The 12,852-nt window shown below is 38.6% G+C and overlaps 4 protein-coding genes across 5 annotated transcripts in view; 2 read left to right on the plus strand and 2 right to left on the minus strand.

Moving 5' to 3' along the window:
* Window positions 1–2,155, minus strand: part of LOC6565589 (RNA-binding protein 1) — a 5,734-nt gene extending 3,579 nt beyond the window's left edge. Inside the window, exons 1-2 of one of the 2 annotated variants that reach the window (XM_043216102.1) lie at window positions 1,573–2,054; window positions 210–331 (exon numbers count right to left, since the gene is read on the minus strand). In XM_043216102.1, coding sequence (XP_043072037.1) covers window positions 210–331; window positions 1,573–1,976 — 526 coding nt within the window. In that variant the 5' untranslated portion in view covers window positions 1,977–2,054. Of the gene's footprint in view, window positions 1–209; window positions 332–1,572 lie in introns of both variants that reach the window. The other variant, XM_001991916.3, reaches the window with a different exon arrangement.
* An 883-nt stretch (window positions 2,156–3,038) lies between these two features.
* On the plus strand, window positions 3,039–3,824 carry LOC6565590 (mitochondrial import inner membrane translocase subunit Tim9). The gene is made up of 3 exons (XM_001991917.2): window positions 3,039–3,206; window positions 3,303–3,398; window positions 3,461–3,824. Exons 1-3 carry the CDS (start codon window positions 3,147–3,149, stop codon window positions 3,590–3,592), a joined length of 288 nt encoding a protein of 95 aa, XP_001991953.1. The 5' UTR covers window positions 3,039–3,146; the 3' UTR covers window positions 3,593–3,824.
* On the minus strand, window positions 3,784–5,837 carry LOC6565591 (protein yippee). Its single transcript, XM_001991918.2, has 4 exons — window positions 5,584–5,837; window positions 4,952–5,087; window positions 4,728–4,887; window positions 3,784–4,659 (listed from the first exon to the last, which is right to left on the minus strand). Exons 2-4 carry the CDS (start codon window positions 5,067–5,069, stop codon window positions 4,572–4,574), a joined length of 366 nt encoding a protein of 121 aa, XP_001991954.1. The 5' UTR covers window positions 5,070–5,087; window positions 5,584–5,837; the 3' UTR covers window positions 3,784–4,571.
* A 162-nt stretch (window positions 5,838–5,999) lies between these two features.
* Window positions 6,000–7,714, plus strand: LOC6565592 (mpv17-like protein 2). The gene has a single exon (XM_001991919.3). It carries the CDS (start codon window positions 6,407–6,409, stop codon window positions 7,142–7,144), a length of 738 nt encoding a protein of 245 aa, XP_001991955.1. The 5' UTR covers window positions 6,000–6,406; the 3' UTR covers window positions 7,145–7,714.
* The last annotated feature ends 5,138 nt before the right edge of the window (window positions 7,715–12,852 follow it).

The following is a 12,852-nucleotide window of genomic DNA, read 5'->3' on the forward strand; positions in this document are numbered from 1 at the left end:
AAATATATCGTATTTGTTGAAATCGAAATTGATCATAGAGCTGCGCAATTTGATTGGGCGTGTTGTTGTTGTTGGTGGTGGTTGTTGTTGTGGTGGTGGTGTTGTTGGTGAAATGTGTGTAAGAGGAGGAGCAGGAGCTGTTGTTGTTGTTGTAGTAGTTATGAGACGTGAAGTTGTTGTTCTTGTTGTTCTTGTTGTAGTAGTTGTACTTGTTGAAGGAAGAGGAGGAGTAGTAGAAGTTCTAGTAGTAGTAGTAGTAGCTGTTGTTGTTCTTGTTGTTGTTGTAGTTGTTGTTGTTGTTGTTGTGCTTGTAGTAGAAGTAGGCTTTATCCTGCAAAATGATTGTGAAACCACATTAAAACTGGGCCCCATTCGTTGATGATTTTTTGTGTTATTTTTCTTTGTTTAACTATTTTCATGATTTTTTTTTATAATTTTCTTTTTTTTTCTGAATGTGGTTTTTTCAGTTTTACTAAAACACAACAAATTTGTACAACGGCCACTGGCCGCACAGAAGGAATAACAAGCGAGGAGAGTGGGGAGCTTCTGCTTGAGGGTAGAGTTGCTTTGGGTGGGGTGGTATGGATGGGAGTGGGGTGGGGGAGGGGTGTGGTGAAAATAATGAAATACTCGTTGGATATATGTACATATGTTTGCATATACAAAAACAAAAATAGTATATCGACAGGTCGTTGTGTGTCGTGTATTTTAAGGCTTGGCGTCTGACGATTATCGTTAATCGATATTCGCGATTTGTGATACTTTAGTGCGCACGCGGACTCTGTTAATGTGCGTGCGGCGTGCGTGTGTGTCAGTTTGTTTGTGGTGTGTGTGTATGTTCGTTCGTTGGTACAGGCTACAACCGGTAGACAGTACTGTTTTATTGTTGCTATATGTACATATATACGCACATTGGCGAACACCGAATGTTTCTCATTTCGATTTTGATACTCTGATACCAAATGATAGAAGAGTATGTTATTTAGCGACTTTCATAACTTTCATATATGTTTATCGATAATATCGATAAGTGCAAATCGATTGTCTCATATCTTTCAAAATTTGAAAGCCGGACCTTCCGGCCACACTGGCCCTTGCCCAAATATCTGTTTTCCAGCTTTACTTAACCAATTTGGGTGACAGATTGCTGGAGATTGCTGCGTGCACCAAGATCCGTTTTAGTGCTAGAGTCAACCGATTTAAACGGCACACCCACTGCAGCTACTCCCCCCACCCCCACCCCATCAAACGAGGGTTATTTGCCACCTGTTATTAAGTGTTTAAGTGGTATCAGAGTATGGCGCAGTCGGTGATGTCCGACTGCAACGTTCTCACTTGTTTTCTTCTGTTTTTTTTCCGCCCCAAATCGATTTTTATCTTTGTTTTTCTTTTCTTTTTTTTTTTGGCCAGCTCATATGCAATGCGCAACATATTTGTTTTTTAATGCCACATATACACACAGATACATACATATGTATATACATTTTAAAAAAACTCCTTATACATATGCGAAAAAAACAAGGTGGGTTGGGAGAGTGGGGAAAATATAGATGGGTAGATGGGGAAACTTACCTATAACGTCCGCCTGCATCGCCAGCGCGGGCAGCAGCGCCGCCGCCTCCGCCACCGCTGCCACTGCGTCCACCACGACGGCCGCCACCGCCGCCGCCACCACCGCCGCCGCCCCCACCGCCTCCGCCGCCGCCACGTCCCTCCCGCGAACGGCCCGAGGACATCTCGACGCGAATGCGTGTGCCACAGCAGCGGGTGCCGTCGAGTCCACGGGTCGCATCCTCCGCATCGCGACGATCCTCGAACTCCACAAAGGCGAAACCGGGCGGATTGCGGGCGACCCACACGTTCCGCAGGGGTCCGTATTTGCTAAACGCATTCTCAATCTCATATTTGGAGGCCGAGGAGCCCAAATTGCCAACGTACACCTTGCAGGCCAGGTCCCATTCTCGATATCGCGGCATTGTCTTTATTTGTATGTGGATAGTGCTTTTGTTCTTGGTTTTTTAAATTTTAATTTACTTTATTTGTAATTTTCGTTTTGTATCTTTTTTTGTGGAATCTGTATCTATATCTATTAATTGCGTCGCTAGGTACACACAATTTTTTTCGTCACAGGTAAGCCACAACCACGCTTACGTACAGTGAAAATTTATATGCGATGGCGTTGTGAGAATGTCGATGGAAAGATACATCTACTATCGATATAATTGTACATATAATGCGAGGGATGTTTAAGGGCTGACAACCAAAAAATTGGTTGAACTCAGATCAGACGTGTATAACACAATGTTTTTGATAACAAATACAACATAAAAAAATGTATTATAATTGAATACTTTTTCTATCACGTTTCCTAGTATTTATAATATGAGAAATTAAGATCTCGATGCTGAGTAAATCGATTTCTCTGATCGATAAGCAAAATGGCGTAAAACAAGATGGCAGCCAACCACTGATTTAGTGTTGCCGCCTTAGTCTCTTTCAAAAAGATCTGTCAATATTTTCCTATTTTAATTTAGCCAAATAAAAATGAGCAAACGGCCTCTGTTTCGATTAACATTTACTTTTTCATAAACTTCCAACATTCAACATTTTTTACCTATGAGTTAAAATAATTTTTAAGCTCATCGAAAACGATAAAATATACTTTCAAAACATTTTTAATAATATTCGATAAATGGCAACATTGATTTCGAAGTCAGCACTGTCATTCGTTTCCAACTATCAAGCCTAACAAAGCGAATATGATAGCAGGCAGAAGTACGAAATTCATAAATGCAACACGATTGCATTAGAAAGGAAGTGCGATCCATACGATATCACAACGGGCTAAAAATGGCCTTGGACGACCTTGGACGGCCACCTAACCTAATGCTTTTCATTATTTTATTGCTGGTCAATCTGTGCAATGTGTTTGTGAGCGGTGAATGGCAGCAATGCTTGCCAATGCAGGCTGGTTATAACACAACTATCGATACCAATCGATAAGAAAGCAGCAGCATGAGCCCAAGCAACCCTGGTATTTGACAGTGCGGCACATTCACCACGCACAGCTGAGCTTTGCTATTATTTAATCGCACAACATTTCGTTGACATTCATAAAAAACTTGAATAAAATCACATAGTACAAAATGTCCAAAGTTCCCGAAACTGTTGCCTTAGAACAATTGGATAAGGATCAAATGAAAACAGTGAGTAATTCACGCCATTTAATTGATAAACACCACAGTGCAAGTGATGCAATGTGTAATCCAAGGAGCCGCCTTAAGTTCATTTTCATGAATTAGTTTTCAGATTTTCTAATGTCCTACAACAAGCTGAGTGAAATGTGCTTTACAGACTGTGTGCGCGATTTTACGTCTCGCGACGTTAAAGACACAGAGGTAAGCAGCAACGTTAGCGGCATTTAATGCTCATGTGGCGAATTCAAAAATCGTTTTTGCAGGAGAAATGCTCGCTGAATTGCATGGAAAAGTATCTGAAGATGAATCAACGTGTCTCGCAGCGCTTCCAGGAATTCCAAATGATTGCCAACGAGAATGCACTAGCCATGGCCCAAAAGACCAGCAAGATGTAGAGATAGAAACAGAGAGGGAGAGATCGAAAGAGAGCTGCAAGTTCTCAAATCCAAGTAGTTTAGTTAACAACAATACACCGATACCCTAACCGAGCAATGCATTTTTGTTGCATTTGTATGGTCCTTAACTAGATATTTAATAAATACCAGAAAAAATAAAATAAAAATGAAAAGAATTGTGTACAGGCTAGTTACGGTTTGTTATAACATTAAAGTTACGCATTTATTTTGTCCAATATTAAAAGTTTTCACATTTCTGTATTTGCATCACACATTAACACATACATTGTATGATCGCGCTGTCTCTTTCAACCTGAACAACAAACGTGATTTTCCAGTAAATGGAAAGTAATAACAAATAATAATTGAACGGTCATCTGTTCAACATATGTATATCCGAGAAATCACTTTATAGAAAAGCTCCACGCATTCAATTTAAAACTAAACATATTTCTATCCTTTTCAATAATATAATGCATAAGATTGCATATTGGGTGTTTCTTGCCCTCTCTTTTCCATATTCCTTTCCGTAAACGTTGTCGTTTGGCGGGACTTTGCTGAGATTTACAAAGATAACTAGAGATCTATTTATATTTATGTGTTTGCCAAGCCATACAAAAAGGGAGATGGGGAGTGGTTTTAGCTGTTCAGCCTCATAAATATATATTAATGTATGAACTTTTAGAACTGCTTATATGCTAATTGTGCCAATTACTACACTCTGCCAATGATCAATTCAGGTTAATCTATATGCATACACATATATAATATAAAGCAAGCAGATTCTAGCCATATAGCGATCATTATTCAATTACATTAATTGCTTAAAACTTAAATCTATTGAAGCCAACGCCAGCGGCTTTACTAAAATACTTAGTTATACACACAACACACACTCACTCACACATGCACACACATACACACACACTCACTCACACATGCACACACACACACACAGACACAAGTGGGAGGCTGAGGTTCAGTGACTGGTGCCGCCGACTTCGGATGGGAAACCCTCCGCCTCATTGATCAGTGCATATTCCAGAATGACGCGACCCTCTTTGTACCTAAAATGAAATGATGAAATTATTGAACATTCACTTGTTGCATATGACAGCGGCAGACGATAACTAACTTTTGCGACTCCTCTGTGGCAAACTCGTACATCCAGCCTAGCTTGGCGCCACAATTCTTGCACATAACATCGCGCACCATGTGGCGTCCAGTGAGCATCACTCGCTCCTGAATTGCGCTGAACGTTAGGTTCACCACACGCTTGAACAGATAGGCGCGTCCTGCATTAATTAAGCATTAGTTAATTAATTAACCATCATCATCAATCAAGCTAAACCAGCTTACCTGTGGCGCCTGTGAAGCGTGTGCTTATCAACTGGCTGCGATTCGTCAGATTTGTGTGGCATTGGGCGCAATTGACCAGCTTCAGTCCGCCAAGATGCTCCAGAAAAATGCGACCCATGATTTTCAAAACAAATGTCTGAAAAAGTATAAAAGAAACATGTAACGGAGTGTTTGCAAAACAAAACAAGAAACGAGAATAGCCAAACAATCTATCCTCTTGCCGCATCGGGGTCATGCAGACAAGTCTGAACAAGAATATATATATATATATATATATATACACACATAGATATACTCGAAATGAAGATGATAATTTCGGCCAGGGCATATGCAGAGAAGTGCCTCTAATAATGATTTATATATTGGCTGTGCCTCTTTCTCTTTATTGTGTTTCCAGGCGACTCCTTGCCTGCTTTCAATTGCAGTGCGTATTAGCATGTGTGTGTGTGCGCGAGTGTGTGTGTGTGTGAGGAGCGTTTCTTTGTTTGGCTGTTTGCACCATTGCAATTGAATGTTGTTGCGAAAGTGTTGCTATTAGTAATAAATTGTAAGCAGGAAAATTCAACTCAATTTATCGGCAGAGTATTAAGCTATTTTCTCCCCTTTAAATTGCACGCAAAATGCAAACTTACAGCTGTTTTTTTTACAAGTTTTGACAAGCACAAGCAAACACCACAACGGACCCGATATCCAAATGCAATCGAGTCAGTAACATTCACTCTTTGATTTTTATAGCAAATCAAACCCAACTCGCTAATTGCGATGTCAGCGATTACACACAAATATGTAAAAGAAAATAAACTAAATGAGACACAGCGTAGCAATAACAATGCACAACGCTTACTAGTGCCGTCGCACGAGTATCGATGCCAAGCTGTTATCGATCACGATAAGCATGCTGATGCATGATTGATCGTTGTGCACTTTTCGCACCACGTTATATATGCTAAATTTTTTAAATTGAAGGAATATATATTAATGACAACATTGTTTTACTTGACAATGAAAGTGTATGATATATGCTGCAAGCAATCAAGTAATTGTTGCAATCGATAGTGCGGTGATTATTGACGCCCTGGTCAACAGCTGTTCGCTACACGTGATTGTGCAATTGTTGTTGTTGTTGTTGCTGATGCCGTTGTTGTTGTAGATGCTGCTGCTGCCCAAGCGTCCATTTAACCACTTTGGAAGTCGTTTTGAATTATGTACATTTAAAATTCATAGAAAATTCTAAATTTAGTATGTGCTCAACGATTTGAATAATCAAAATTTCAAAATTTACAACTATTTCGGTCCAACTACCACCACTCAATAAAATGGACTCCTAAGACTGAAGAAGAAGAAGAGGAGATCATGCAAATTCCATTTCAAGCGATTAGCCAGAATAAGACGAAGAAGACAGCAACAACAGCGGAAGAGAGTTAACAGCAATAACAACAACAACAACAAGTAAAGATGCACTTCCTGCGACGCAAATTGCGCACACTTCTCAGTCTGGGCAGCCGCAGCATACGAAGAAAAGTTGCCAACTCAACCGGATCTGGGGCGAAAGCCGATGTTCGAACTGGAATGGTACAAAAGATGCGTGAATGGCATACAAATGCTTTTAGCAATAAGTTTTTGCTATTCACAAATGTTGGCATCTCATTGACGCTCAGCTCCGTCGGCGATATACTCGAACAGCAGCTGGAGCTGTACAACGAGGAGATTGATGAATACAGCAGCACACGCACCCAACATATGGCAACCAGTGGCGTTGCCGTCGGCATCATCTGTCACTATTGGTATCAGCTACTGGACAAATATCTGCCCGGTCGCAGTATGCGTGTGGTTGCCAAAAAGATTGTGCTCGATCAGTTCATCTGTTCGCCACTGTACATATCGGCGTTCTTTGTGACGCTGGGCATACTGGAGCAGAAGGATGCACAGGAGGTGTGGACGGAGATCAGGGAGAAGGCATGGAAACTGTATGCAGCCGAATGGACGGTCTGGCCGGTGGCACAATTTATCAATTTCTATTGGATACCCACACACTATCGCATCTTCTACGATAATGTGATTAGTTTGGGTTACGATGTGTTCACCTCCAAGGTGAAACATGCGCAATCTCATCTGCCAATTGCTGCTGCCGTCGCCTCATCCTCCGCCGCCAGCGCCGCTGCTGCCAAGAATCTAAAGACGCAACATATTTAATTTAATTTAATTTATTATGCAATGCATCTTGTAAATATAAACATTTTGTAAATAAGGATCTTGAGGCCAGTGTGAATCGAACCAAAGATGTGCCTTGATGTTGCCGGCCGAGCAGCTCTTCCAATAAATGGGCCAAAATACGATGATACAAGCAACAAACAGTCTAAAAACATGTCTTTAGCAACACAAACTAGCACTAGTTCCACGAGTATTTCAAATCCACGCCTGATGCAATTTTCTGGTCCACAAAAATAAATAAAAAAAAACCCGTTTGTAAAATGCTAAATGTGCTTAGTTCTTAGGGGGTATTATATTTATGTCGTGCAATTTGTAACCCCTTGCAAGAGATGTCTCCGAACCCATAATGTATTTATATATAAGTTTGTATATCTTACTCAAATATCCGTCTATCTGTCACAGTTTTAAAGCTAAATTGATGTAACTCTTCGTTGATCCTATAAAGTATATATATTGATCCGCAGCAACAGTGGAGGCGTCATTCTAAACCAAACAATCAAATCGATTTCTGATAGCAATAAAACACGGCTTGTGCCGATGAACATAACTAAATATGATAGTCTTGTTAGCCTTTTTACACATATTCCAAGCAGCGGAAAAGCAGCTTCGATTTTAGCGGGAAATAACCACAATTGGCAGCACTGTCTGAAAAGTCGACGCAGTCAGTCAGCTTACATATATACATATATGTATATGCAGCAACAGTTATAACCGGTTCAACGCAAAAACCCCCTGCAAATGCTGTTCCACCTCTCCCTGTCCCAACACCTATGTGGAAATCAAGTGTTTTTTATGTGAAGGACTTTCGAGTACAACGACCGCTCTCAACTCAAAATTGATCTTGTGCAATAATTCTTGTTTGCTTCATTGACCAAAGATGGAACCTTTACAATTGTTGCACGTACAATTAGAATAAAAATTGACCTGAATTTAAGAACATCGCCCTTCAATGAAAACTATAAGTTTTTCTTGTTTTTAGAAATAAATTCTATCATATAGGAAACAAAAATTTCTAAAATTTAAAAAAAAAAACTTTCCCGCAATCAATTTATATATATATATACATATATATATATATATATATATTTTTGTTATTTTTTTAGAAATAGTTTTTTTTAAACGTCTTTTTCGGGATATCGGAAACTGGTTGGATTTGTATCGATGTTCGCATAAAGAAGAACAAAGGGGAAAAAATACTTGATTTAAGTTTGGTATACGAGAACAAATATTCTAAATTTGAAGTCTGCAAAAGTCTCTGAGATCGGTAAACAGATATGGATATGGCAAGATCGACTCGTCATTTGATGCTGATCAAGAATATAAATACTTTATGTATATATTTATGTTATATTATAATATTTCCATACATCCCAGCATACGAATGACAATGACGCCAATGACGCAGATGAAACGCGTCGCTTCAAAAATGCTGAGATGATAAGGAAAAGTATTCCAGATAGATAGTCGCCTGAGCGATTGGGGCAGCAACACGCGACAATATAGAGACAGTGTGCGGTGATAAGGCACCCATCGGTTGCTACCTACAAAACTATACTACATACAAAGAAATTGACTTTTTTTGCCGCAGTTAAATATAAATCTGAAAAACCCATCCGAAATAAAATGATAAAGAATACAAAAAAAAAATTAAATAAAAAAATTAAATACCAGCAATCAGTGATAATAAGCGGGGACAGGCGCATAAATCAGACAAACATCTAAGCTATACAAATATATATACACAGAATACATACACATCACAATGCAGGTGGAACGATATCACTTGATAACCGTTAATGAAAAGCCTATCTCGCACCCGGGGGGGCTACGTTAACCAAAAAATAATGCTTATCGTTAACAATTTTGAATGAATTTTAAATCGCGAAATTCTGCTTGACATTGATAATGAAATACCCATAAAGATACACATACAGACAATCGTTATTAAAATGTCGACCTTGATAACGTTGGCTGATAACAAACATTGCAGATTTTCGGCATGCATCTTTTTTTTGTAACCAGGCCCAGCAACAGCTACAAAAGATTTCAATTTAAATGAAAGACCCGCTGACTTGGGCAAGTCGAAGATTACACACACTTTCCGGACAGTTGTCGAACGCCTCACATTAAAAACCATTCGATTGTTTCTATTTTATTTATGTATTTAATGTCGACAACAAATTTCAAATAGTGAGCAACAAAAAATTAAATTAAAATTGCAGAATGGTCAGTCAGGAATTGTGATCAAAACCGAGATCAGAACTCAAATATAAAAAAAAACGAAAGTCAACCTTTGCTGACGCCCTAACAAGAAATCCAGAAAGCCAGAACCGGAAACGGGTGCTTTCACCGATATTGACCGTTTGAAACTCAAAACTAGAACTGAAACCGAATGTCGATTCACTTGCATGCATTCATTTTGCAATTTAATGCCCACAGCAAGATCATGAATAACTTAACTATTGTTTCTGATCAAGAATATATATATGCCTATATTTATATACCAAGTGCGGTAAGCGTTACACACTTTACGACAAAATTATAATAGCCTCTGCAAGGGTATGCAAATTAAAATACAAAATATATGTATATATATATATATATATATATATATATATATATATATATATATATAATATACATATGTATATATCGCCGTCACATTTCGATCTTTTGTCCATGAGTTGCGCATTTTAATGCGATGTATTTTTTTTTTTTTTTGAATATTTAACCAGAACGGCAACGAGTTTGGATTCCAGCGGGGCTTGGCCAATTTGAGACCGGTTTTTTTTTGGAAATTACTTATTTTTTTGGAAGATTAATTTTCTTTCTGGTGGCAGCTGTGCAGTGGAAGAGACTGCGAAGTAAGTTAGCAACCAAAACTTGATTGTTTGAAATTGGCTAACGAAAGCTAATTGTTGTGCCAAGGGTTTTTGGGACCTAACAAATGTTGCGGGAGTATGTGCGCGCCTGTGTGTGTGTGTGCGGCAGCACCCACACTTAATAACTGATTGAAGTCGAACATTCAATAATTAGCAAAATCAATTCATTGCGAAATTCGAGTTCGAACTCTAACTCGAATTTGCATGCAAGCTGTCGGTGCTCGTCTGCCTAAAATCGATTGGCAGTTGTAATTGTTATCGATATGATAACAAAAATGCGTAATCGTTAGCTTTACAAAATTTGCTGCAGAAGTGGTATGTATTATCAGTAGAAATGGGTTTTATTTTTGGATAACACGTGACAAATTGAATCAGGTGAAACCATTCATAAATCAATATCAATATTTTCTTTTTGTTTATTTATTTTGGCGAAACTACTTTTCAGTTGCAAGAACTCAAAGGGTCAATTGGGCCAATAGCGCGTATACGTAATAATCTTAATACGAAATTCAGTTAAATACAGCCACAAGGTTGTTGCCATTGCTGTAAGTCTAACCTAAAAAACAAAAGAAAAACAAAAAAAAATTCAACTTGTTTTTGCACGCGATTGCGAATGACGTGCGTTTTATAGTGGTTGTTGTTGTTGTTGCTGCTGTCGTTGGCTTTGCCATTGACCGATCGCACAGCAGAGAACGAAAACAAGTAAATAAATGAAAGGAGATAAAAAATAATGCATTTATTCACAAGATGTTGACAGCAGTGCACCCACGCCACTCTACGCCAACTCTCTCCTCTCTCTCTCTCTCTGTGGGCCCGCTCTTTGAAGAACGCGCGCGGATTGGCCAATTTTCTGGGCTCGTCTGTTGTGTGTGCCCCTCTCACACAGCGTTTACGAAACACACACACACAAATACATATATATTGCAGTAATTATAGAAAACGCGTTTAGCAAAAGAGCACAGATCGAAAGAGAAACAGCAGAGAGAGCCGAAAGCATAGGTAGTTATTGTAAAGAGTTTGCAAGCGTCAGGAAAGAGCTGAATTTACAGATGCGAACAGGTATCGACACACATACATACATACATACATAAATATCATAGCTGAGTGTCACTTAAATTGGACACTTGCGCGTGTGCTTATATGTATGTATGTATGTGAGTGTATGTTTCTGTATGCATACGTTTCTTTTTACTTTTTTTTGTGACTGATTCGATTTTGTTGACTGAGCTGATTTTTGCGGCATTCTTTTTAGGCCCTTTGGTGCCACGCGCAGTCCCAGGTCGTGTATGTGTGTGAGTGTGTCTGCTTAATATGTAAGCATGGAAAAAAGTCGATGAAACAGAAAGCTCAACTACAAAATACCTACATGCATGCACACATACATGCTTACATATGTAGCATGTGCATATCTTACATTGATATTGGGGATCGATACTTTGTACAAAATGATTTTCACATTTGTAGGAAGCAATGCGTTTTTTTTTATTCCTTATTATTTTTTGCTTGCTAACCAAGACTGTAAATATCAATCAATTAAATGTGGATGTGAATTATACACGAGTTGCAAATATAAAATAACCCAAGTGGATTATCGCTTCTGTATGTAAACACATGCGTGTGTGTGTGTGTGAATGTGCGTAAGTAAGTACATACGTAAGCAGATACGGTACATTAGCGAAAAAGAAGCATACACACACACACATTCATTCATATGTATGGAGCCCTGCTGTGCCAGAAAACAGGTGATCAGCTGACTTATGTAAGCTAACCTACATATGCATACACAAATACACGCACACACACGAATGTGTATTTATGTATGTATATTTGTTTGTTTGCAGTCAAATTGCAAATTTTATGCTTAAGATAAGCATGATTGAAACACGTGCGAATCTCGCCAGATCATTAAGCATGTGAATTAAAATGGTTCATTAAGCTGTCAGTTTTATCAATGCGAAGAACCTCGCAAATAACTTGCCATTAGCCTTGAAAACGGTGCAAAATTTCAACGAATTGCGTTTTTTTTATTGTCTTTCTTTGGAAAGGCGAAAAAAAAATCAATTAGAGAGATAGTTGGGACAGCTGGTAAACAGACGTCTGAATTATTATCTATTTTTGAATGCCAAAGCCGAATTCGACAGTGAACATGAAAACACACGCCTCTCAGTGGGGTGCAAGAGGGGGTGCGGGATTGGGGGAGTGGCTGCGTCGACCTTGAGAGCACTTTTTAGAAACGGCAACAGAGAAAACACCAGAGAACACAACAACACCATCCGACAGAAGGAGAGAGTGAGCGAGAGAGAGAGCAAATTCGGGAGAAAATTGACTACGTCAGCAAATAAATCACATGGCGCCCACGCATTTTTTGAATATAATAAATAAGACTGGGAAATGTATATGTATATATATATGTATATATATATATATGATACTCTTACGCATATTTCACTATTAATGGTGAAGTTTCAAAAATTCCAAGGAATAAATATTTGATTTATGTTTATATGAATTTTCGAAAAGTATTCTCATTTGTGTTGGGCGTCCAAAATATTTCCATATATTTATCGAGGACTTCTTCAGCTTAAATCATCTATCGATTTGTTCTCCCGCTTTTAAATATTTGCTATTTTTGCTATAATTCTCTGGTATCAAAATACTTTCTTGCTAGCTGATATTGAATACATAAGATCAAGGTTTCGCAGATATCTGCAAGATCGAACATAGGTATATATGTATATATGTACTACCTACGTAATACTGCAAATCTGTACAATCTCTGGCACAACTTTTGCTTTCGTTGCTTCGTTT

Source organism: Drosophila grimshawi, unplaced genomic scaffold (assembly GCF_018153295.1).
Source record: "Drosophila grimshawi isolate 15287-2541.00 unplaced genomic scaffold, ASM1815329v1 contig_848, whole genome shotgun sequence".
Lineage (NCBI taxonomy): Eukaryota > Metazoa > Arthropoda > Insecta > Diptera > Drosophilidae > Drosophila > Drosophila grimshawi.

Excerpts from the sequence above, each read along its gene's own strand:
- LOC6565590 (XM_001991917.2), top strand. The coding sequence starts at position 3,147 with ATGTCCAAAGTTCCCGAAACTGTTGCCTTAGAACAATTGGATAAGGAT. Across the intron at positions 3,207-3,302 it reads ATAAGGATCAAATGAAAACA|TTTTCAGATTTTCTAATGTC; the intron begins GTGAGTAATTCA and ends TTCATGAATTAG. Across the intron at positions 3,399-3,460 it reads GCGACGTTAAAGACACAGAG|GAGAAATGCTCGCTGAATTG; the intron begins GTAAGCAGCAAC and ends TCGTTTTTGCAG.
- LOC6565591 (XM_001991918.2), bottom strand. The coding sequence starts at position 5,069 with ATGGGTCGCATTTTTCTGGAGCATCTTGGCGGACTGAAGCTGGTCAAT. Across the intron at positions 4,888-4,951 it reads ACGCTTCACAGGCGCCACAG|GACGCGCCTATCTGTTCAAG; the intron begins GTAAGCTGGTTT and ends TAATTAATGCAG. Across the intron at positions 4,660-4,727 it reads GCCACAGAGGAGTCGCAAAA|GTACAAAGAGGGTCGCGTCA; the intron begins GTTAGTTATCGT and ends ATTTCATTTTAG.
- LOC6565592 (XM_001991919.3), top strand. The coding sequence starts at position 6,407 with ATGCACTTCCTGCGACGCAAATTGCGCACACTTCTCAGTCTGGGCAGC.